The 25,897-nt window shown below is 32.6% G+C and overlaps 1 protein-coding gene across 5 annotated transcripts in view; it reads left to right on the forward strand.

Annotated features, from left to right (window-relative positions):
• Positions 1–25,897, forward strand: part of Papss (3'-phosphoadenosine 5'-phosphosulfate synthase) — a 132,230-nt gene that overhangs the window by 63,874 nt on the left and 42,459 nt on the right. Inside the window, exon 1 of one of the 5 annotated variants that reach the window (XM_035370990.2) lies at positions 17,029–17,182. The exons of 2 other annotated variants lie outside the window; for them this stretch is intronic. In XM_035370990.2, coding sequence (XP_035226881.1) covers positions 17,147–17,182 — 36 coding nt within the window. In that variant the 5' untranslated portion in view covers positions 17,029–17,146. Of the gene's footprint in view, positions 1–17,028; positions 17,183–24,963; positions 25,115–25,897 lie in introns of those variants that run through there. 2 more of the 5 variants (XM_035370992.2, XM_035370991.2) reach the window with 2 other exon arrangements.

A 25,897-nucleotide genomic window follows, 5' to 3' on the forward strand; every position in this document is an offset into this window, starting at 1 on the left:
ATTTTAACTTCATTTACTTTTTTAAAACATTCTAGTATTTTATACACACTTTAACGTTATAATGTTCAATATATTTAAAAAGAAACGTTTATTTTTCGTGATCTTAGTTCTTTTACTAAATTTTCTACAAAATTTCTAATTTCTTTCACATGTTCAACAATATCCTCCTTACATTACCGAATATTTTTTTAAAAAACTTAAGTCTATAACTGTTAATTACTTCTCTTACGTTCATGATTTCCCTTCTGTGTTTATATTTCTTAATTCTAGTTTAACTTATTTATTATAATGTTTTTATTTCTGTCTCATCACTCGTAATTCCAACATTTTATCCCTTTTCATTTATTTTAACGATATGGATTGTTTTCATATACTCCATATTCAAACATTTCCTTACAATTTTTAAAATACTTGTTTTATTCTCCGATCATAATAGATCATCTACAGGTTTTACTCAGAAATTTCCATTCACAACTTTACAGTTTAAAACCATTTATATCTAACTGTATTTCTTTCTCATATAGTTTTACGATCTTCAAAGTTTCTAACATCATGTTTAGTTTTAAATCCCTATTACCTTTAAGTGTGTTGATAATTTTCATTTCTAATTTTACATCCACATTCAGTGTTTCATCCACACATACCAAAATATTTCTTACATCTTCTGATATTTAGTCTATGTCATATTTCAGTACTTCAAAGGAATTTACACTGCTCACATTATTATTTTTTCATGTTTTAGAGACACTGACTATACTAATTTTACTATTTTTCCTACACTAATTGCATCTATGTCAGCACTCATGATAAACTAGCAATTGTTTTGCATCACATGCATAAAGAAATTCTTAAAACCAACTTTTTCAATATCGTACTCAAATTACTGTTTTCCAGATGGGAAATGCCAGTATTCTTTGGTTTTACTCTGTTACATCTTTTTAAATTTTAACATCTTACTTTTAATTCTAACATACATCTTTTGAACAGTTTTTTCTTTTAATGATAGCCTTACCTTATTTGTTCAAATTAATTCTTTCATTCACCTTCTTTACTACCTTTCAGTACCTTCATAATTCACTATGCAAACGCAATGTCTTTCACTGACATTCTGTTTAATAATACTACAAGTTTCGTTAATTGACAAAAAGCGAATTATTTCTCAGTTCAAAATAGAACTACTATATTTTTGCACAAACATTACCTTTATCCATTCAAGACACCCCTTAACCTGTAACTGACGTAGCGATAGGAAAGGAAACTCTTATCATATGCTCTTTCGACATTTGAAGTTTCTAGAACTTCTTTGACAAGTATATCAATACCATCAGAAAATATACTTAACATTTTTACCCAGTTTAAAGGCAACATACTGTTATAAGAATGGTTTTAGTTAAATTTATAAGACAAATAAACACATTTTGTGCTAAATAGGCATAAACATTTAGATTCAGAATATTTCTTTTAAATCCGATGTAAGACTTGAATTTCATTCATGATACGGATTGTCTCTTGATTTTCTTTTTGTTTGCCTTACACTACTAGAAAATTTTTATTTTACAAGTTCAGCTTTTAACGAAATAAAAACTACGATACACCTGCTGTTTTTAAGAAAAGGAACTTTGATATATTTCTGGAAATGTAAATGCTTTTAGAGTTTTCTTTCAATAACGTTGATTTTCATTAATTTACTAACTTCAATAATTCTCTTATTAGCTAATATGAATGAAAGAAGATTGTCAAAAATGTAACACTGTATAATTCTTACGAACATACGTACCTTTACCAGCATACAGATATTACCGATTGAAATGAAGAAAGATACAGATATTTTGCTCCAATCTACATTAAATTAAAAAAATATTTAAACTTTCATACATTCCAAAGAATAAACGAAAACTCAATAGATATTGTCATGTTTGTATATATGAGATAAAAGTTTTATGAATGGTATTTAAAGTAATGCTTAGAACTTCATAAAAGCGAACATTCACTATGTTAATACACCTATCATCAGTTATTTACATTAATCAATGTAATATTAATCATTACATGTACTATATGCATATATATTTAAAGTTTAATTGTCTTACAATTGAATAATTAACTATTGAGAGAAAGAGGTTCATATCTTACACTATTTAATTCACATGGAACACATTTTTCCATCAACCACATTGAACCACGTTTATTAAATTCGCCAAAGCTCTTTTATTTCTGCATTTTCACACTCACGACACATTTTAAATGTAACTATTGATTACCATTTCAAACACCGATATCATAACTCAGTGTAAAACTACATCATAACTCATTTTTTCCCTACTAACTACAATTTTATATATTCAAGAAGTACATCTAAGACATGATCATTTTCTATGTTCTAGCAAATCGATTCAATTGCGAACATACTATTAAGACTTGCGATTTTAGAAGACTTGCATGTATTAACGATGTCAACGTTTCTTCGTTTTTGTAAGATTCGCATCAAACCATGTCGCATTCGAATGTGGTGTAAGAGATCACTTTTTCTTTTAAACACTTGTAAACAATGGATGCAATTTATAAGAAGAGAAGTATCATGCTGTTTCAAAACATCATCATCAGCATATTTCTGTTTCTTTTGACACCAGCAAAATTAAAAAAAAAAAAAAGGTTCGTGAGATTTTCTTCAAATTCTGTTTTACTTGAAAAAATGTCCGAACATTCAATACGATGTAAAGATTCATATTGTTTTAAATTCTTATGCTCACTAAATAATTTTTATCATGATTTACTCTTAAAAGTAACTTTATAAGTTTTCATATCCTTTTTACATGAAAAGAACTTGTGATTATTCACTACAAAATTCTAAGACGAGAAGCTTCGCGACTTTTCAAACTATAAACTTAAATTTCTTAGGACATACACTACATCTGATGTTTCTTTCATGAGATTTCAAATATCTCTTCAGATTACTCGTATTCAAGAAACCTTACAAATATATCACATAAGTTCAGCGAATAATCGCTTCATAAACTCTTAAATTTTCAACACGAGTGAATCACTTGAAGCATATACTGCACTGTAAACATACAATACTTAAAAAAATTGTTATAAAAAATAAAAATACATTCATTTCACCAAGAAGCTTTTCTATTTAAATACATTTATTTATTTCCAAAGAACAAGTTTCTGTATTACACATAAAATATACTTAGAATTTTCTTACATTAATTAACATCAAATTAACAGCAATATCCATTTACTGACATTTGATATACATGTTTGCTTTAAAATTAAAACTAAAATTTCAATATATTTCTATTAAAAAAACACAAGGAAAAAAAATAGTCATAACATCAAACAAACACAGAAATTTAAATAGAATAGCTGTACTTATATTAATGCATTTTTATAATCTTCATAACATTTGAATCCAAAAAACCTATCACAAAATAAATGAAAAATTTTTTTTTGCCTTAAAGAATCTCTTATATTTTTTAAATTAATACATAAAAATATATCTTCACCAATATATTTAATTCTATTATCAACACTTATTATAATGCAGTCATGTCTTGTTTGTGAAGGATGATATACAATGCAACCTTCGCATTTAAATAGTTTTTTAATCACTGAATTTAATTCAGTTTTGATAGAGTTTATGAGTTCTTTAAAAAGTTCATCATCATCACTTGCCATATCCGAACAATTAATTTTACATTTGATTTGCAACGGTAAAATAATTTCAAAAATACTTTTATATAAAGTATTAGATACATCAGGAATAATTTCTTTCAATTTTTTTTAAATATCACAGTTTACTTTTAGTAATGTAGGTTTTAGTTTAAAAGAATTTTCATCTTGTTTAAAAACTTGTTGAAAAATACACTCACCTTCTTTGTTGAAAACTACCAACTCATTATTGCAAATGATGCTGGCACTCGTATCGACCAGATTAAATTCATATATTTTTGAGGAAAATTCTTGCCATGTTGCAGGAGTTATAACAACACCGCGTGTAGTAGGGTATAATATTTTATTTTGTTCCACACATTCACGTAGATGAATGTTCATTCTGTTTTCAAACTGATTTATGGACACAAAATATCCCCAACCAAGAGTCCACTGTGCAATCAACTTCGAACTTTCTTTTTTCTGTTCTCGATTATTCGGCATGAAGATATTTTCAGGAACAGATTTCATATAGTGGGCAAACCAGTCATCCTCTGGAAGTACATCCTCATTATCTTCCAAGCGTCGTTTTTTAATTTTCGAAATTTTTATGTTTCGGAATGTGATACTAATTCTAGGATCTTTAACGTCAGGTTGAGAGGGTATTCCATGCATCCAAAATTGATTCGTTGGGGGTTTCATTACAAGGAGAGTTCCATGAGTTAAGTCCACGCTTCGAGATGTGAAATTTTGCCTTGTAAATACCATTTGACGTTTTGCACCTAAACTGATGATAGGTATATCACTTTCAGGTTCGAGACAAGTTTCATTGTCTTTATGCGTTGAAATTTTCGCCACTCCGTCAGGATAATAGTTCAATAAAGCAAAATTATATTTTTTGCCAGTTATCGTTTCAACATAATCTTTTACATTTAGAAGAGTTTGAGTCCATGGTTCTGCACAAATGCTCGTTCCAGAGAATTCGTAACTAAGTCCTTCATCACCAAAACCGAGTACTTTTCTTCGTAGAACATACTGAGTCCCATTAATTTCAAAACTAATATTTTTAAAATCATAATTTGATAGTTCATCTAGCAAAATATCAGCTTCATTTCGTGAATAAAATTCTTCGTAAAATTCCACATTTAACTCTGTATCACATATATTCCTCATATTCGCTTTTGAATCTAACGACAATTCTGAATGATATAGAAATACGTAGCATTCTTAAATAGCAAAAATTATCTAAAAAATACATTAACGAAATGATTTCATCAACACTTATCGTAATACATTCTTGTCATGTCTTGTTTGTGAAGCCAGTCTTTCCGGCGTCATATGTGTAAAAATAATCATGATTCGATAGTGGGAAAGAGTTATAGTGTCCTAATGTTATTCTGAACCTCGATATTACATATATGCATAAGAAGAATCTTAAAAGCATCATCCACTTATCATGATAGAGTAATGGAAAATTTCTAAAACTCTGATAATCATACACGAAAGAATGTATTATCTTAAGGTTGTTGTTGCTATTCCAAGTTTGACAGTACATACAGAAGTGAAGGAAGATCCTTGATAAGCACTGTAGACTTCACGTTATCATGATAACGTGCAGCGCTTATCAAAGGTCTTCCTTCACTCAGCAATCTACCAACACCTCAACTCCACTCGTGACCACGCCTCCTAGTGTGATGACGTTGCCTTTAGTCCCGCCCTCTGTGTGACGTCATTGGCCACGCCCACACCGCACACCGCGGGCAGCAGAACCCCCATTTTTTATCTACTCATATTTCATTGTGATAGTGACATCAGAAATCTGAGATAGCCAATTCATAACAATAACATCCAGGCATCATTTGCCTGCAGAACTACGATAGAGAGCCATTGGGAGACTAGAGGCAGGACAAAGTCAAACAGAAGTGGCCAGATGGCTAAATGGGAGTCCTTCTGTGGTTCATAGACTTTGGAGGCTATTTCAAATCACAGATTCGGCACCTAGGAGGTTCAGCCAAGGACGGCCAACTGCTACGACGAGCGCCGATGACCAATATTTGACATTATGTGCACTCAGGAATAGAACCGCTACTCCGACTCTTCTTAGATCCTCCCTTCTTGCAGCCACCGGGAGGTTGGTGTCAGCGTCAACTGTGTGTAGAAGGCTTCATGAAGGTGGTCTGCATGCGAGGCGAACAACCATTTGCGTGCCGCTTAAGTCATGCCATAGGAGTCATGCCATAGGATTTATCCCCAGTAATTTGTATTACCATTATTTTGTATGCTGTATGTCATAGAAAAAATTGTAAGCGGGTCGATGTAGGAAAAAGGTTTAGAATCTCTGCTGTAAAGGAAAGTAGCTCGTAATCACGTTACATTTGAACAGTTTGGAAGCTAATCCAAAAAATAATAGTGGAACCTTCATTTAAAAGGTATTGCATCATCAACTTTCCTGATGACTCAACAAGAACAGTATGTAATGAGATAAAGAGATGAAGGCGGCTCAAAAGATATTAACTCTGATTATGAGGAAAACACTGATTTAAATACCGACTACTCACAAAAACTAGTTTCTGATATTGGAAAAAGGATGCCTGGTATAGTTTATTTTATTAGTAAATTGAATTCTGTTTAAATAAAAACGTTTGTTAATGACATTTTTAACATTTTATTTCATTTGCTTAGTTCATTAGAATCAAAACCCTTATGTAAGGCATTGATGGTATTTTTTCCTCAAATGGCTGGATACTTACTATTTAAGCATTAGTTGGAAATCAGTAAAATAGTAGAAACCTTTTTTTTTTTTTTTTAGAGGAGGACGGTAGCAGGAAAGGCTAGACAATCAACTATGCCCTCGCCGAGATTCGAACTGCGGACCTTCTTATTGTTAGGTGGGCATGCTTTCCAGTTACAGCGCGAAGGCTGAATTTTCTTTTGAAATAGAAAAGTGAGACAGTGAACCATATCTTCGTCGGGATTCGAACGCCGGCCCTTCCGATTGTCAGCCCAACATGCTTTCCAGTTACACAACTAAAGCCCGCGGTAAGGAAGGAGAAAAATCTTACAAACTACCGGCCATTTAGACAGCTTATTGCCGAGAAGTACACTACACCTGCAAGAAATGAGGATATAGTATAAAAGTCCTTGTTTTCTCAGGGACTGAAACACAGACACAGTCAATGGCAGCTGATTTTCCTACCCCCATGCCACAGGAAGGCTCGTTGGTGTTATTTAAATTGAGGAGCGCGTCATAGAATTTAAGAAATACGTTAATAATAAATTTATCCTTAAAAAACTAAGATTCTGCATCAATCATTAATTATTATTGATATAAATTAATTTTGCGTTGATCAAGTTGTATTGCGTTGTCCTTTTAATTGTGTGTATGTGTGGGTGTTTTTTCTTGTTTTATCATAATAGAGGTGGCATACGGTCTTGCGAATGGTCTTTTAGAAACTAAACGATTCTGTATATAATATTGTTCCGTTTTTCTCTTCCTGACACCAGTTGTTACGTTATTTTCTTCCTTCACGTTCGTACGGGGTTCGTAGATTTGGAGTGAATAACGACGACACTTGATGAAGTATCGAAAAACACTTTATTTAGCCAATATTAATCAGGACAGCTCCAATAACACTTTTTACAGTCGTCGAAAATCTACTATAAACACGCTGGAACAATCAGCGACACAGCCTTCACACTGTCAGGCAATAACGGTGAAAATAGCTTCACTGTAAAGCACCAGGGTGCAGCTTCCGACTCTGTTTGGTCGTTCTCGGAACTCCACGTACTCTCGAGACTCTCCACGCAATGCACTCGAAGATACAAAAGAGTATAGCTCTCGACTCAGCATAGTCTAAGACAAAACTCGACGATGCACTAATTCGCGATGCACTAAAAGACTCTCTCGATGAACTCGACGACCAACTCGGCGCTAGACTTCGAGACACTCGCTCAATGACTGACTATCGGCTCGCTAGACGAGGCACACACACTCACTGACTGCGGACCAGCAGGGTTTATATAGCTTTCGGCTTGTGTTCGAGAACATTCTGGGCTAAACCGGTAAGAATTCGTTCCAAAAGGTTCTCCATCCGTCCATGGCATATCGCCAATTTTGTCGCCAAATGGGGCAGCCCTGCCTTCCCTTGCCATTTTATGGCAACATTAAAGCTGCTTTGCGGGGAAGCCATCTCACCTCGCTTGTACATTTCGTAACAATATGTAGAATTAAAAACACATTTCATTAATTATATTAATATTGCAAATGCTCCTAAAATTTATTAGTTAGGCATATTTTAAGTGTACTTTATATGAGTTTGGTATGCCATCCAGCGGCATAGCACTAGCGGCAAAGTCCCTGAACACTGGTAGTTTGATCCGAGGTTCGAATCCCGCGAGCGAGCTGGCTGCATGGGCGTTTTCGTGATTTCCCTATGTATAACGTGTATAAGAGCAAATTTCCTTCAGAAAGTCCTCCACGAAGGTATCCCTCCCCTTAGGCAGATACGCCTCGAGGCTTTGCCATACTCACATAGGCCAAACCTTGAGTTTGATTTATTATTTGCATTTTAAATAATATTAGATCTATTATTAAAAATTTGAAAAATTCTGTAACACATCGAATGGTAGAACTCTGGAAACTGCCTATTTGCCAGACTACTTGGAAAATAATGATCTTATGTTATGTTTCATGTAAAGGCAACACATGCCTGGTCGTGTTGATGATATATTGCGTGGTAGCATACCATGATTATATGGGCATAACCACCAAAGAATTTAGAAGCATTCTGCTAAGAGCGCTTCTAGTAAAAATCTAGTAAATAAAAAGAGAGGAGATCTCCTTCTTTTTAAAATTGTAAAGTCTTTTATCGTATTTGCTAAAGTTTTGTATTGAAGAAGTCACATTTTAACGTATTACACTACTTTACTCAAATATTATTGTAGGATAACAGCGCTATGTTTATTTTAGAGAACATTTACAGAAACAAAAGAATTTTTGTATCTTCGGAGAGAAATGAACTTTTGTAAAATCCATTTACAATCTCTCATAGTTTTAGTAACACTGTCCAAAGCATGAAGGTCGTTGAACGCTAATAATCCGACCTGGGTTTGATTCCAGGCGAACGTGTTGACTGCATGGAAATTTTCACATATTCCCGCATGTGTAACGCGGAGGATACGAGCCAGTTTTCTTTAGAAAGTTTTCCTCGAAGACAACCCTCTTCTTAAGCAGGTCGACCTCGAGTGTTTCGTCGTAGTTAAATAAACTAAAACATGAAGACTAGGAAGTTATACCGTTTTGTTTTTGTATGTGCGTATGCTTTTTTTTTTTTTTTTTTAAATCACTAAATGGATAAAAGTTTGTTTGTATGAAGTAGAAATGTAATTTATTGTTTGTTAGGCTTGTAAACGGTAACCAATTGTAAGTTATAACGTGCACTTTTCCGTCAATTTTTAAAAATTTTGATACAAACATAAATTAATAATTTTTTTAGCTTCGAGCATAATTCCGAATCCATTTCCTCTCTCTCTTCAATGCTTCTAATAAGACGATCTAAATTTCTGCTCCAGTTTTGAAACGGATTATCATAAAATTGATAGTTTGGTTCATTTTCATTCCTTCTTCAGACACTTGATTTGCAGTCACCATTAAATTTGCATTTAAATATTTCGGAGAATACGAGGCGAATTACTAAAAAATAACTGTGGCTAATAAACGAAATTCAGATTTTTTTTTTATCAAGATTGCCTTTATTTTTAATCAATTGATAAAATATGGTGCTGCCATCTAGGCATTGACTGAGCGTCTAGAAACTTTATGACGATTGATCTGATCATTCTGCCATTATTGAGCTTCATACGTATCATTAATGTGAAGTCATGCTTTGGGGGTGGGATGAACATGTGTAGTATGCATAACGGATATAATGGCGCCACGTCAGTATGTTGATAAGGTGTTGGTGTTGCAAACTGTTGCATTATTGTATCTTCCAGCGTATTGGTTGGCTTTTTCAAATCGAGTGACCCATGATCACGCACAGTTAAAATTAATAGACATCCTTGACCAGGGTGATCGCATGATGTCTCGCCAGTTCAGAATATGATTCATCACTAAGCGAAAAGCCTCTCGTCATCTTCCGTAATGAAGATGAACTAAGAATTTTGATCCGTAGAACTTGATCTACTGAAGACTAAAACAGCTTTCGAGCATACATTAAATCAATGCCATACCATGTTGGCGACTGCAATTACATATATATTAGTGCCTGACCTGTGTGTGCTGTTTTGGAGTTGATACCCAAAATAGTGGTTATAAGCACCTGACACTTTAGATTCTTTCTCGAAGTATATGTCAGCTGCTAGGCATATACATGATTAAAATGGAAATCATTTTTTTTTTTTCTTTTTCCAGAACGTATTTCTTACGTGCTTAATTTTTTTCTCTTTTGAACTATTTTTTCATGGTACTCCATTTTTTCTACAGGGTATTATAAAGTGTGAAAATTTTGCTACTCAAACGGTGTGTGTGTGTGTGGGGGGGAATTATATATCGTTACTGCCTTAATTTAACCAACTGCGGGAAGCCTAGAACCCTAATTCTTTTACTTCGGTAAAGGCGAGTTCGATTTGAAATTGTCCTCATTTAAGGAGCTCTTAAACTGAGACCGAAGCTTTCTAATTATCATCCGGAGAGGCGGGTTGGTAAGAGATACGTCGAATTCTGAGTGCTGCAATATTCGCTGGAGGGATGTTAATTAAGAGGGGGACTTTTAGAGAACAAAGAACCAGTTGTACATCTTGGTTTTCATCCCTGCCAGGTCTCACACCCTGTCTGTAGAGTTACTGGGGTGGAACCGAATTTCCAAACAATTCCTCGACAGTTCAACGTAATTTGCCGATTTCATCAGGATTGTGCGAAAGATCAAATGAGCGTTGCTGGTCCGAACTCGCGAATCTTTGCTCTGCGACTTAAATGGTGTACTTCTACGCCACCGCAGTAAAATGTGGAGAAGCAAAACGTATAACTCTGCAAGGAAATGCTCTGAAACTTCAGAAGAAAACAATCTTTTTGGGCTGCAGAGGTTTAGGCTTTATCAAAGCAATTGAACGCACAATGTAAATCGATCTTACTGGAATAATTTTTATTAATTAAACCTGAAGTGACATTTTGTGTTTCTTATTCAACTTTACTCTGTTTTTGGTGAAATTAAATTTGTAAGTTTAGCTGCACTGTGTTTTATCGAGCAATGTTAGAAAATCTTCAAAAGCTAATTTCATTTACACAGATTGTTTTCCATTGTAGCTCATAATTAATTAATTAGTAATTGTAGTAATTATAGTAATTACTATAATTATTCGGTTAAGGTTGAGGTTAATTAGTAATTAGTTTATATAGAGTATAATTAGCAAGTTGTGATTAGTAATTAGTTAATTAGCAAAATAGAGGTTAATTAATGATTATAGTAAAACATGTATTAGACGTTAATTATGGTAAAACGTACATAAGTAAAGTTCATTCTTAATTATAGTTACGCACTAAAAATACTTACAACCACACTTCTTTCCATCTTTTTCCCTGCTGTCAAGCCGATTCGAAGTTATCATTTTGTAGTTATTGCCACTGGTGAGTTTTCTTAGGAGAAAAAACATTCGCTTCAAAATTTTTTATCACATTATTTGTATGAAATAAAAAGAGTGTTCGCTTTTAGTGGGCTTTTCAAAAGAAATATGCATCTAATTCATCTGTCTTGCAAGCGTATCTTGTTCTTTTTATTACGGGCAGGCCGAGGTAAGAAATTCCACCGAATTTACTTTAAAATTGGACAAAAGTGCAGCCTTATATCAGCGTTCACCTCAACAAAAATCTATGTATTTTGAGATAATCTTCTATTCCCCCCTCCTTTTTTTTTTTTTTTTTTTCAGAAAGCAAATCTTTTCCTTTGTTATTTAACCAAATTGCATCCTAAATATAATACAGGGCGATTTACCAAACAAAATTGAAATAAATTAAAAAAAAAAAAAAAGAAATAAAAAGAAAAACTGAGGAGGAGAGCCATATAAAAGTTAATAAAATTTTTAAGGAGTTTGGGAAGACAGAATTGTGATTAAAATCATTAACTAAAGCTGATAAATTTTAACGAATGTGGATACAGCGAAATTTATTCATCTTCTCAGGGTCATTTTTGAATAATTTTTAACATAAGAAAATTTAAAAGAATGATTAGCAGAGAATGATTGGAAATTTGTGCATTTACTCTTTTCTGTTTCTTTATGTGAAATTTTTATAGTTCACTTTATTTGACTAATATGTTTAATAGCTTCAAGGTTGCTGTAAATTCCCAAGAATTCAACCATGTATGAAGTTTACTATATAATAGAAAAAAAAAGAGAGCTTTCAATACATTTTATCAGTATCTAAGGAAAGAGAAAAATGTCCCATTACTGACTGAATTCAGAATACTATTTAAAATAATGTCTCAATAATTACACGAAAGATGGTACTAGATTTCGATAGACAGCATGTTTCGTGAATAACTTAGCTATTATTTTATGTAATTTCAGAGATGCAATAGTGTCTATGAAATAATTGACCTCGGTCAGAACAGAATAATCGGTCAGAACTGACTTTGAAGACCAAATAGAATCTTACTTTTTGGCATACTTTGAAGATCAAGTATGCCGAAAAATAAGATTCGATAGGAGCTCATTGTATCAGAATAGCAAGATTTGAAAGGGGATGGAATGCAATCAGAAAGGTTTCTTAGGAATTCTAGTGCTGAAATCATATTTATTGAACGTTATAATATTAAGAAAAGGAAGAGAGAGAAATTCTAGAGATGAAATGGCGAAATCATTGGAAGTATGACTAATAAAATGTTTGTGAAATCAGCTTTCTTGTTATCTAAAAGTGTATTACAACAAGTGAACCCGAAACTTGAAAAACAGTTTGTGAAACAATTTTAGTTTCGAAATAGAGTATGCAAATATCAACAAAAATGAGATCGGTGAGGAGCTTCTCATGGCTAATCTTTCTAAGAAAACAGTGTCTGATATAAGGAATATTTGATAAGCAGAGTAATTTCTGAACTTCAAAACATTTTAATCTCTTATGTTTGGTGTATTAATTACTAATGATTAGACTCTGAAATAGACCATGATTGAATTGTGCAAGGAAATGTTTGTTATTAAAAGTTAATTTAATATGTGACTAATTGTTGACAAAGTGTTTCTTTCTATATTTGACACATTTTTTAATTAAAATGATTTTTTGCTAGGAGCAATGCTGTTAAGAATATGCAGTTTAGGATTTTTTTAAATTTTTATTTAAAGTTCTTAATCTTCTGCTGGAAAAATATCAGAAATAGTTTACAAGGAATTAATGTCTGTTATCTATAGATTTTAGACTAAATGGTGCAAATGGCAAGGAAATGAGTAATTATTATTAAACTCATAAATAAGACCGACCATTTTTATAACTCTGATGCTAGGTTTGGGTTTATATTCATTTCGAGTAAAATCATATGTAGTATTAGCGTTTCCGAAATGAAGATATCATAGTGCGTAGTCAGTTTTTTGTAAATGCTTGCGGCTATTTCTGGTATGGGTTGAAAAACATTTGCAGGATGTACATACTGATTTGATTTCAAAATATTTTTAAGCACGCGAATGAAAATGCAAATAACGGAATGACAGTTCCAATTACAACGAGTGACACAGTGCTATTTCTGTTTTCAATGCAAAATACAGAAAGTTATTCATACTACCAAAATACCGTTCATTATTGAAATCGAGAATGTGTCACCTTTAAAACAGTCTTAAATTTCCAGTCTGTTCATTTTTCTTAAAGAAAAAAAAAAAAAAAAATCTGAAATGTTTCAGATTTTAAATTACGTCCAAAGGGGCGTTTTTTAACATTTTGTGTGTTACCTTTCTTTATTAAATATCATGTTCCTCGCACTTAAACCATAAGATCCAGTGCAACAGCAATATCGCAAAATAGTTTTAAAACGAGCATATCTTTAGAATTTCCGATACAGAGACTCACGCGCTGGAGATAAAAATGTTTTTTCTGCACAACGTTGCCATTGCTCGCTTTGAAATCCTTGAGTTTGTTAATCAAAAATTCGTCAAAGTTTTAAAAAATAGGAAATCGATCATAAAACAAATTTCAAATTTGGTCTTCCACATGCTCATATTCGTTGGAGGATTACGTTATTCAAAATTCGATGACTCTATGTACCGTTGTTTTATCACAATACGAGAAATATACATACATTTATGCAGATTTTTCATTATTTAATTTCTTCAAATATAATGCAGGACTCTAATATTTTGTGGCAACAGTTTGAAAAGTGAACGGACATTTATGAGTCCGACGCAAAATGCCAAAACGAAACTAATAGTCCTTCGGGATTCAAATCCCTTTGGACTAAAAAAAAAAAAAAAAAAAAAAAAAAAAAAAAAAAAAAAAAAAAACCTGCTAAAAGCTTTTTAATAGATGGATTTTAAAAAAATGTCAAAAAATCAGATATGAACAACCACATGACTTTCTAGTATGACTTATTAAATTATACGCATTTTTTGCTACGTTTCATTTAAAGTTATTTCCTGGAATTTCGTTAGAGATACATTTCTCATTCAATTGATTCATTTGTCACGTCGCAGCAAAGCAAAAATACAGAAAAACTCAAAACATTAAAAATTGTTAAATACAGAAAAACATAAGACACCAAATACAGTTAAAACGGTTAAAAAACGGTTTTTAACCGTTCTGTATTCTATCGATTGCAACGAAAAAAGAAGGTGCACAACTACGTGTTATAGCAATGCCAAATACAAAATTTCAACATTTTACGACTACTCGTTCTTGAGTTATGCGAGATACATATGTACGTACGTACGTACAGACGTCAAGGGGGGGAGTCTCTTTTGAATCCATTTTAAAATCCTTTTTAGTAAAAACAGCCCTTTATTCTGTCCGTACATACAGATGTCACGCAAAAACATCGTTCAAATGGTTTCGAGAGCGGTTGAAATGGATATTTTTTTTGATATATGATACCCGAAATTTTTCGCGAATACAACACTTTCTTTACTTCGTACAAGAAAGTAAAAAATAATATATGATGATGCAGCGCTATTGGTCAACTTATTTCCAAAATTTCTGAATGATGATTCCTAATCTAAGCGTTTCATACATCAGGAGCCGAGTACTTAAGACCGCTCAAAACTGGTAGTTCAACCCTCGTATGAATCCTAGCAATTGGGGCCTGGTTGCATTGATTTTTTAATGGTTTATCCCTTGCATGACGTGATTATAAGTCAGTTTTTTTAAATAGTCGTCCATGTAGGCATCACTTCCCTTAAGCAGATAGACCTCGCATATTTTATTGTATTCTGCTAAATAAATTGGTAAGCTAGTTTCATAACGAAAACGTGAGAAAATAAGCACTTACGTGTGGAATTTGGGTTATTTTCAGAGGTTTTAGTTATTTATATTATATTTATTGCTTATGGTTACTAACGTAGTTATGTTTTGTCGGTGTTTGTTCGCACTTTTCCACTAATTCATGATAGAAAACATACATTTCATTTATTAATGTCCATCAGAGGTGGCCGAACGCTGAGCATTGGTACTTCGACATGGAAACGAACCTCGGTCAACGGGCTGACCACATGTTTGATTTTCGTGGTTTTTTCCCTGTGCAACATTAATACAAGCCAGTTTTCCTTAAAAAGTGCTCTACGAATACAGCCCTTCCCATAAGCAGATAGCTCTCAAGTTGATTTGTTGTAATCAATTAACTAACCTATCTATCTGTTAATACGAACTTTTTTAATAATGTTAAACACCAAAGAAAGAAGTTTATTATTTCAAAAACTCGGAGAATTGTGAAAATCATATTATAAAAAAGTACCTCATGCTGCAGTCATATTCTTGCCGTGAAACGATAAATTTCCATTTTGGCAATAGACTTACTAGCGGCCGAGTGATAAAATCGCTCAACATTGGTAGTTTGGTCCGAGTTCGAATCCCGCGAACGGGCTGGCTGCAGGCGTTTTCTTGGTTTTCCCCATGTAAACTTTCCCTCAGTAAGACCTCCATGAAGGCATTCTTCTCCTTAGGCAGATAGCCCTCGAGTGCTTTGCCATAATCAAATAAACCAAACTCTAGTGCAGCGTTTCCCAACCCCTTCACTCTTATGGAACCTTTGTGACAAAGTTCTGTACAACCCCAGGCGAATGTTTTTTTGAGGGGTGGACGAATTTTGTGTCCTCGGAAGGAAAAAAATGTACGATTTCAGCTGTAGAAAGTAGTTATTACATTCGCCATGCGCAGTATTTTAGTGAAGGAAGTAACTGTATATTGAATAATTCTTTCATTAAATTTTTAGATTTAAAAATTTTTATGACTTTTAATATTTTTAGTATTTTTGTATATTTTAAAATATTTAATCGTAAACTGTTCGAGGTATTAGACTGCAATATTAAGTGTTCAGATTGAATTTTTTTAAATCTGTTTTTATTTATTTAATTCTAAAACTTAAAGCTGTCGTGTAATGTAATTTGTGTTCTACTGTAAAATGAAATTTTGATCGTGAATAATTTCGACGTTCACTAATTTATTTTTCTTGAATTACAATATTAGCATTATGTATTAATCACATTATTATTCTGTATTGCACAGATATTTCGAAGTCTATATATGTTAAACGCAGTGTCATGACCAACGGCTTTTAGATTACTACATATTCTCCGAGACATTATTGTCATAGTCGGGGATTATTGTAGTTGGCATTATGATAGTGTTCATTTTAAGAACGTGTTTAAAAAATTTTTGGTACTTATCCTGTTGTTGTCTGTTTAGTTATAAAAGCTCTTTAGCATTGACTTGTTCTTCAAACATATAGAAATAAAATTTTGTATGTTGTAAACATGGTCATGAAAAATGAAGGTCTCGCAAACAGAGAACATAACCATTAAAAAACATCCAAGGTCCATTCTAGAAAGTAAATTCATAACCTCTTTGTATGTAACTATGGGAAATGAGGATTAATAAGCATTTCTTCCTGTCTTACCAGGAATGAATTGTTTCTACCAGCGACAATATCCATTATTTCATATTCCTCGAATGAGCTGTTGCGTCAATGCCTTTCATAGCCATTATTTATCCCAAAGCGGATTACAGACTTCGTCCGATGTGTTTATTACGGAATGTTGCCGAATTAAGGCGGAGCGTCTGCCAGAGCGCGAAATACCGTAAAACAGATTAAAAACGATTCCTGAAAACTGACCGTGAAAAAGTAAATTTAGAAACCGGAAGTTTGGCTTGAATATAATAACCTTCAAAGCGCCATCTGTTGTTGTTTTTTTTGTGGCATAAATAAAGATGTGCCGCTGCTAGCTGAGAGGTTTTTGAATTTTTGGTCATTAAGTTAAGTAGTTTTGGTTACTGTGAGTAAAACTGAAATAATTGGATCTCGCAACGAAAATGAGGCCTCCTTTAAATGGATATAGGATTCGACAGGTGATTATTTTTTTAAATCATTTTGAATAAAAAAAATTTTATAATTTAACAAAAAAATTAAGTTTTCAAATTAAAGGTAAAAATATTATGCGTCACATTTTTTTTTTTTTTTTTTAAATTTTAAAGTCAATTTTGAAATCTTTTTCTTTATTGGTATACTAAAGTGCTAAAAACCTTGCAGAGTTCAATTAAGAGCTAGTTTAAGATTTGTAATGGCACAACCGGCTGCATAATGTCTTTTTTTTAAGCCAATATATAGGAATGCGTCCCATAATAATAAATACGAATTATTTTAAGATAGAAGTAAGACTGATTACACTTCTAAGGAGGTGTATTGCTGCTTTTTAACGTATAAAATCTTGTCGTCGCAAAATAAATTCCGTAAACACGATTGTACTTAAGAAGTTTATTGATTTTTAATGCCAAATATACCGCATTTAAAATTTTTCGGGTTTTTTTTTTTTTTTTTTTTTTCCTCTTTCATACTAGTTAGAGTTTAACTGTTAGATTTTACAAAAGAATGCATATGTAAGTAAAGTTTCCAAAATGTGGCCTTAACTAGGTTACAAATAGTTAAATTTCGGCCTTTTAACATAAAAATCGTCTCATCGTCTGTCACAGGTAAACTTGATTTATTTTTATATGATTTTAAAGTTACTCGACCGTTGATCGGGTACGACTGCTGAACACTGGTAATTTGACCAAATTCAGATCCTAGTGAAAAGGATTACTGCATGGGCATTTTCATGGTTTTACCCAAGTGACACGTGAATACGAGCCAATTTCCCTTAGAAAGAATACTTTCCATTCTTTTCCATAAAAGCATACTTCGAGTTAGGCGGATAACCCAAATGCGTTGCCATTATCTAATAAATTGAATACGATCGAACATTTACATGTTCGATTTTATATTCTAAAATTTTGTGAAACACTTTTCATAGACTTTAATAATTTTCATTTTAGGAAGCATATTTACGCGGATTTATAAAAAACCGAGTACGAATATGTTTCCTTACCTTCTCAAGTACTTCATTTGTTATTCTTATCTGCCGGGATGGGAATGTAAATATTTGTTTTGCGATATATTTAAGTAGATTGCAAAACAGATAACTTATTAGCTTAAAATCTCAAAATATTATTGATTGATTTCATGTTCTTTATCACTAGAGCGGTGCATTTTCCAAAAAGCTGCTGACGTTTAATAGCAATCGTTGCTACTTTAAATTATTATCTGGTTTTAAATAAAGCAGTAAATATTCTACCAAAGTAAATCGAAGCAACAATAAGTACGTTATAGCGGATTTAAAATAAATAATTTATTTTCAAAATAATAAAAAGAATGCAGTAAAGATCATGGACCTTATAAGAAATAGACTAACCCAAACGGGTTTTCTCCCTCGTCTGAGGCGTTGCCGGCTGTCACCTTGATTACATCCGGAGGAGTAGGGACGACTTGCAGAAATTTAACATTGGTTGCCTATTGCAGCGTGTATAATTGTCAAGAAAAAGCTGGTTGTAGCGCCTCATTTCACAAATTAGAATTTCTACATATTTTTATTTTTGAAATTGAGATTAATTTTTAAAAATTTAACATATTTATCAAGCATAATTAATTAACGTTCCAAATAATTGTAAAGCTATTGCATGCTTTCAGGGCTGGATATTTTTTTAGCTTTTCCTATACTGTAAGGAAATTCGTAACTGCTTCTTTTAGAAAATAATATTTTAAATCTGAACTAATAGAAAATTTCAAACAAGCAATTTTCTCTTGCAATTTTAATGCTTTTTATTGGTGTAAATAAGTAAAAAATACTAAAACATTTAAAAGCTAATTTTTGAAAGTTTTGTTTAAAATTCTAAATTGTGCTGCTTTTTTAAAATTATAGATGAGTATTATAGCACAATTTCTATAAAGGAATTTTATTTCAATTATATTTCATAATACATCATAGTGATAAAAACTTTTGACTTCTTAATAATTTTTATACATTTAGTTCTAATATTAAAATTGTATTTAACCGTAATAATTAATTTTGCTTGTATTTTATAGTGATTATTTTTTAATTTATTTTTAGTTCTGCATAAGATTTTTTTAAAAAATTTACTCTTAATTTAATGTATTAGCCCAAAGCGGCGGTAGCCTAGAAAGGCTGTTAGTTTCGAAGCAGCATTTTGCGCTGTTTTACTATAAATGTCCGTGTTTCCTTGCAAATTGTTGTTACCAAATATTATCGCCCTGTATTATATGTAAAGAAATTAAATAATGAAGAATCTGCATGAATACGTGTATGTTTCTCGCACTGTGACAAAAACGACAGTATCTAGATCCATCAAATTTTGAATAATGTAATCCTCCACCCGAATATGGGCATCTGGACGGCCGAATTTCGAATTTGTTTTAATCTATTTCATGTTTTGTAAAACTTTAACGAATTTTTGATTAACAAACTCAACGAGTTCAGAGCGAGCACTGTACGGAAAATAACAGTTTTATCTCCAGTGTGGAAATTCTAAAGATATGCTGTTTTCAAATGCGTGTGGTTTACGGGCGAAGAACATGATATTCAATAAATATAGGTAACACACAAAATTTTTAAAAAAGGTACCTTTTGGGCATAATATAAAATCTGAGTTCTTCTAGATTTTATTTTACCTTTTTTTTTTTTTTTTTTCATTACACTCAGAAAATTTTATGCTCCGAATTTTAGAAATTACTAAAACAAATATTCCATTTTAACGTTAATAGGTTAATGATGATATAATCAAATAAATGATTGTTTTTTAATGTTATTATAGTTTTGAAAATCACTGCCTGAAAATGGTCATCAATTTAAAAAAAAAAAAAAATATCATATCTTGTTAAATTTTACCTCATTTATTTCATAGCATCACGTACTATCAATCTTATTTAATTTTACGTTCTTTGTACGCAAAATTAAGTTCACAAATTTTGTGCCTAGAGTTTTTACCGTTTTATCAAAGTAAAGATATTTGTACAAGAATTACGCGTGAAAAAAAATGCGCGAAATGCAGCAAAAAGTGCTTTAATGCAATATATTAAAGCCTATTTGGAAAAAACTGTGGCTTTCATAATCTCATCACTATACAACGTATCACATTTAATAATTAAAAAGAGTTATGTGATACAAACGCCATAGGTTTCAGTGTTAAAGTAAACCAGATCGTCCCTACTCTTTTTTGCCGACATGTCGGTGACGCGCGCCCCGCCCATTCGGTTAGTCAATCTCTTATAAGGTCCATGGTAAAGATCAATTTGGGATTTTATCATCAGTGTTTTTTTTTTTTTTTTTCCTCCTCCCAGAAGAGAGGGAGATCACGTGACAGGAGACTTATGATGGCGTATTAGAGATAAGTAAGGATTTCGAATTACTCGTCAGTGGGAATTTTTAAGTGTTTGCTGTCAGTTTGAATCTCAGCATATTCTACTAAAGAATAGAATCTTACTTCCGGAATTAATGTTTAACGTAGTTACAGCCATTTTGTAAGCATTTACAACTATTCTGTCTTCTAAATCTTGTACCTTCTTTTAACACAAATACAGAATGGCGTTACTTATTTTGTTAGTCTATTCTCCATATTTTATGTTTCGAAAGGCGCGTGCGAATTGTTTTGAATTATTCTATAACGCTAAAAGTTTACTTGAAATAAAATGGTTCGTTTTCCTTTTTATTTTACTCAAATGTTTTTTATGAACTCAAAATTCCTTACCCCGTCAACTTTTTCATTTTGGGTTATTAAAAAAGAAGAAAGGGAAAAAACCTTGAAAGTACTAAATTTTTAGGTATTTTCAGGAGAGCTGGTGATAGCCGTCAATAACTCATCGACTATTTAGCCATCTCATCACCGAGAGCGTTGCTCAGAACGCATTACAGGCTAGACTAATGGTTTTCAATATGTTTTGTCGCATACACCTTTTCATCATACAGACTGTAATTGACTACTCTTCTCTCCTTTCCAAAATTCGAAAAATACACACGTATATTTTGATTTAGATTATTTTAACGTGTTTTTTTTAATTAATAAAAGAAAAGTATAATAGAAAGTGTCGATGAATACTTAAACTAGAATTAAACTAATTTTTTGGATTCATAAACGAAGAACTAAAATGCTTAATAGCTGAATAAAAAGATTGACCGCATCGGTCTAACCGCTTGGCTAGACCAATACCAACACTTACAAGGAGGGTTACAGGACAGGAAGAAGCTGGGTAGGAAAGCAAAACTTCCAAAATGGTTTCACAGCTATAGTCCACTGCACTAACTCTATAGTCCCAGCCCAGTTTTGATTGAGCACACCTCGAGAAGCTAATCCAAAGGTCTCCCACCTCTCTTCCCCAACCACCAAACCATGGAAACCTTTCTTACCTCCATGCACCAAACCAATCGAGATGACTTTAGGACCTCCAGCATTTTAAGTGTCCCCATTCTGTACAAGCACTAAACGAATATTATGTTTTCTCCAGGATTCGAACTCCGGCCCAACGATAGAGCATTATACCATTAACCATTATACCAGCATTGTGTGAACACAGCAAGATTATAATATTTTAAGCGTTAAAATAAATATTCAGATTTCCTTTGCTCGCATCAGTCTAATAGTGTTTCGTTTTTGCTTAACGGTACTGAATTCTTAATCACTTGTAATTTGCTTTGTAATTATACATACGAGTATATTACGAACTATTTACATTAGTTACTATCTATCTGTTTTTTTAACAAATATGTGTTTAAATATTACATAAGGAAATCTGCATTTATTTATTTTTTAAATTTCTTTAATCTGAATTTATTTATATAGCTTGGCCCATGAAGTGCCAAGCGGTAAAAGTGCTAAACACCAGTAGTTCGACGCAGCTGCAAATCCCGCGAAGAACCTCACTGGGTGGGTTAATTTATTTGGCTATTTGAATAGGGCAAAGCTACAGGGCTATCTGTCTAAGAGAAGGGATGCCTTCGTTGAGAGAAAACAATCTTGCAACGAGCCCGTTCTCTTGGGTTCGAGAAGTCGAAGTACCAGTATTCAGCGGCCGTAACTGCTCGGCTACTAATTGGTCTAGGCTGTATGGGACTTTTCATGCTTTTTCCCGAGTGCCAAATGAATAAGAGCATCTCTTCCGTAGGGAAATATTTCTCGAGTGCTTTGACATAATCTAAATAATCCAATCAATTCCAAACCGATTTTATTAACTTTAGCAAGCATTTTAGGTGTGACAAGCACAAGTCTTAAATTCTTGTCCTATATCTCATTTGTAGATTTTCTTACTTTTCACCCCTTTCTAAGCTTGGCGCATTTTTCCTATAAAATTCGCTTTTGTTGTTAAATTTTGATGACAGTATTTCATGAGACAGTTGCACTGAGTTATTTTTATACAAGAAATCTTCACGTAACCGCATCTTGGTTTTACCACATTTTAAATTACTCTTTAATATCGGTCCGAATGGATGTAATGTTCATGAATAAAATATATCTGCTATAAAATGTCTGAAAAGTCTGGAGTTAAATTTCAATCGATACTTTCTTTTTGTTATAAGCCCAAAGGAAATATTAACAAATTTTACTTTTGATGTGTTTCGTTTATATGTTAGTTAAGTTCTGAATTTACGCGAACCTTTGTTTATAGAAAAGTGATTAAAACACTTTATTTAGGAATATTGTTAATCTAAATTCTTGATTAAAAATAATGTAATTAAAAATTGTTTTCATTTTTATTTTACTTTTGAAATAGAAAGTTGTTGTGTAATAATTATGTGATCGGTGGATTCTTGCAAAATTATGTGCTTTTAACCATTGTATAAAGCAATGATATTTAATTAATATTTAACCCCTTGTTTTATTTACTTGGTGGCATAGGATCGCCAGAATAAAGTTTAAGATTAGAGTTTCTATTTTGTACAGACTTGAGTTTTAAGGTTAAGTCTGTACAAAATAGAAAGTTAAAAGATTAGGAAATAAATTATCTTATCTTTTAATATACAATTCTTGTAAATCTCTACAACGCTGGTTAAGTTCATACAGGTATTTGGCATAGAATTTATTTTTTGGAATATTGTTCAAGTCTCTAACTACGATTTTCAGAGTCTCTCTTAATACATTGAATTCTTTTTAGAAATCTTTATAAAATCCGAGGTCACCATCTGTCCCTTAAATTGTTTGCGTACTGTCTCTTTGCAATCAAAAAAGATCCCGGTATAGTTTGTATTCGAGATAAATGAAACCGAATTTTCTGTGGCCATGTGAACCTTTTCCAGCCCAAGTAGATGGATTTCCGGTTAGTCTCAGTATCGGTTCAACTTATCATCTGGCATTTAAATAGGGAGATGGCAGTTTTTAGCAAGAATTGTCGAACTTTTTCAATGTTTTCGAGACTGCGTAGGGTTACTCTTGGTTTCATCATCATCTCTTGGTCCATCACGAAATCGTGGATACCAAAGTTAGATCATTGGATCATGTTAATGCTTGATCCCTATGTGCTTTAAGTAACTTTTGAAATGTCCCTTTTTTTTAATGTTTTACTACAAACTTTATTGCTATTCTGCTGTTGTTTTTGATCCTCTGTATCTTGAACTGCAGCTAAGCCAGACCCACGAAATTTTATCACGTCCAAGAGAAAAGGTGGCATCTGGCTTGGACACTTTATAGATGATAGTATAAGAAGCTCAGTTTTCACTGACAATCCCTTCGGGGGGGGGTTGTCTGTTAATCCGAGGTCTTCTCATCTTTTGTTGTCCCACAGCTTCTGGAGAGGATTTTCAGCTTGACAGTATTTTAAGTGCATCCGTGCATTTATAAATATTCATGCCTTCTTTGAGATTCTAACCCAAGTCCAAGACTGTTGTGTCAGTCGGCTTTATAGACGTACCGGCAAAGTGACTGTTGCTGTTTTTTTGCTCAACAACGAATCCGTAATAGTAGATTTTCATTGAATGCAAGCAAACGATTAACTGCATAGAGAATTCTATCCTTAAGCAGACTATATTTTAGGAAAGTAAGGTGAGATGTCATATTAATAAATGCTGTGAATTACGCTTGCTTGGCAGCTCTGCTGGAATTAAATATATGTATATAAATATATGAATATAAAATCCTAAAACTGTGCGTGCGAACTATGTAATTCCTCAGAGTCGCCATTTTAAAAAGGTGTTGCACACCTGTGTTTGAACCTGCTCCTTGTATAAGCTTACAAACTTTGAATCGTTGCTCAGTATGTGTGTCTTATTCATTAGAAGCCTTTATGCTTACAGAATTAAAAATGTTGCACAAAAAATATATGTACTATTGTTATGATTTGTAAAATCTGCGCCATTACTATGTATGTTTCTATTTCTTTTTCCCCCCTTTCTCATTTAAATAAGTATACTGAAAATTATTTTATTAACTCACAGAAGCACTTTATCGATTACGTTTTTTTTAATTGCTCAATTTCATTAAATTGCTCAACAACAGAAATTATTTGTTCTTTAAAGAGCAGTAAACAAGTTACTGCACAATTATTATCAAACTCATGATTGCTTTGTTAAGTGCTGAAATGAAAGTTCTTTGACGTGATCCAGTGTTTCGAAATGTAATATTATCGCTCCCTTGGCTCTTCGAACATTCCCGGCCATTTTTTTCCACCCTCTAGACATCTTGGAATTTTTTTGCCTGATAATGCAAACTTTGAACAGATAGCACGAGCAAATGTTTATCGTTATGTGACGTCAAGCTTTTTGGAAGGTTATATAATAATTATGAAGGCTTGTCATCAATTCAGTATGCTTATATCTGTTCTGTTGTGATATTACTTATTTTCAAATCGCTCTTTGCAATTGCTTTGACTGTTTTCAAGTTATTGATTTTAGCTTTTAAGTAAATATATTATTTCTAGGTATTCTGAGTTAATTTAGAACTTCGTTTTCATGGCTCGCCATGTGAGTAAGTGTCAGTGTATTTTTTAAATTTAGGTTCATCGCATGCGATTTCCGTGATTGTTCGAATGTTCTTTTGTTTTATTATTCTTCAGCGCAGCTTTACAATTTATAAGCATGTTTTGAGAACTGTAATGAATGTTTGCCTACTGATATTCAGTTGACTGTTAAGTTTAGAATGCGCATTTTGCAACTAATTTATCTTTTTTATACTTATTTTAAGCAATCGTTTTTAGTTTTTTTCAGCGGTAGCAAAAATAACTAGGTATTAAAATAACTCCAAAAATAAATGGAAGAAAGAAATATTTTGTACTGTAATCAAAAACTTAGCTAAAGAAGTTTAATCTGAATATTTTATGACTGTGAAAGTTTTGTTGGAAATATTTTATGGTGATCTTTATCTTTCTTTAAATATTTCTAAATTCGTGTTAAATTCGATCAAATCTCCAACCAATTTGCTTCCTCGTCCAGAGCTTAAACATTGAGCCGGAGCCCATTTTTAATTTTTGAGATAAATCATAATTCTAGCCAAAACTCTAAAATAAGAGGACTCTGTCACATCTCTTATGTAACTGAACCATAATTTCAGCAGAAAATTTTATTTTTAATACTAAAATTAAAATAAAAACCGATTCTAACTGCTAAATACATGGCTCTCCTTGGGAAACGAACCCTCGAACGGAGGACTTTCAAGAAGAGAAGTCCTCATTCACATGTGAACATTCCTGCATTACCTGAACTTTTAGTCGATGTTCTTCCAGCAATCTGCAGACGAGTATGGCTCCAGCAC

The sequence above is a fragment of the Stegodyphus dumicola genome, chromosome 1 (genome assembly GCF_044657685.1).
Source record: "Stegodyphus dumicola isolate Sdum_Otavi_A_Nest chromosome 1, ASM4465768v1".
Classification (NCBI taxonomy): Eukaryota; Metazoa; Arthropoda; class Arachnida; order Araneae; family Eresidae; genus Stegodyphus; species Stegodyphus dumicola.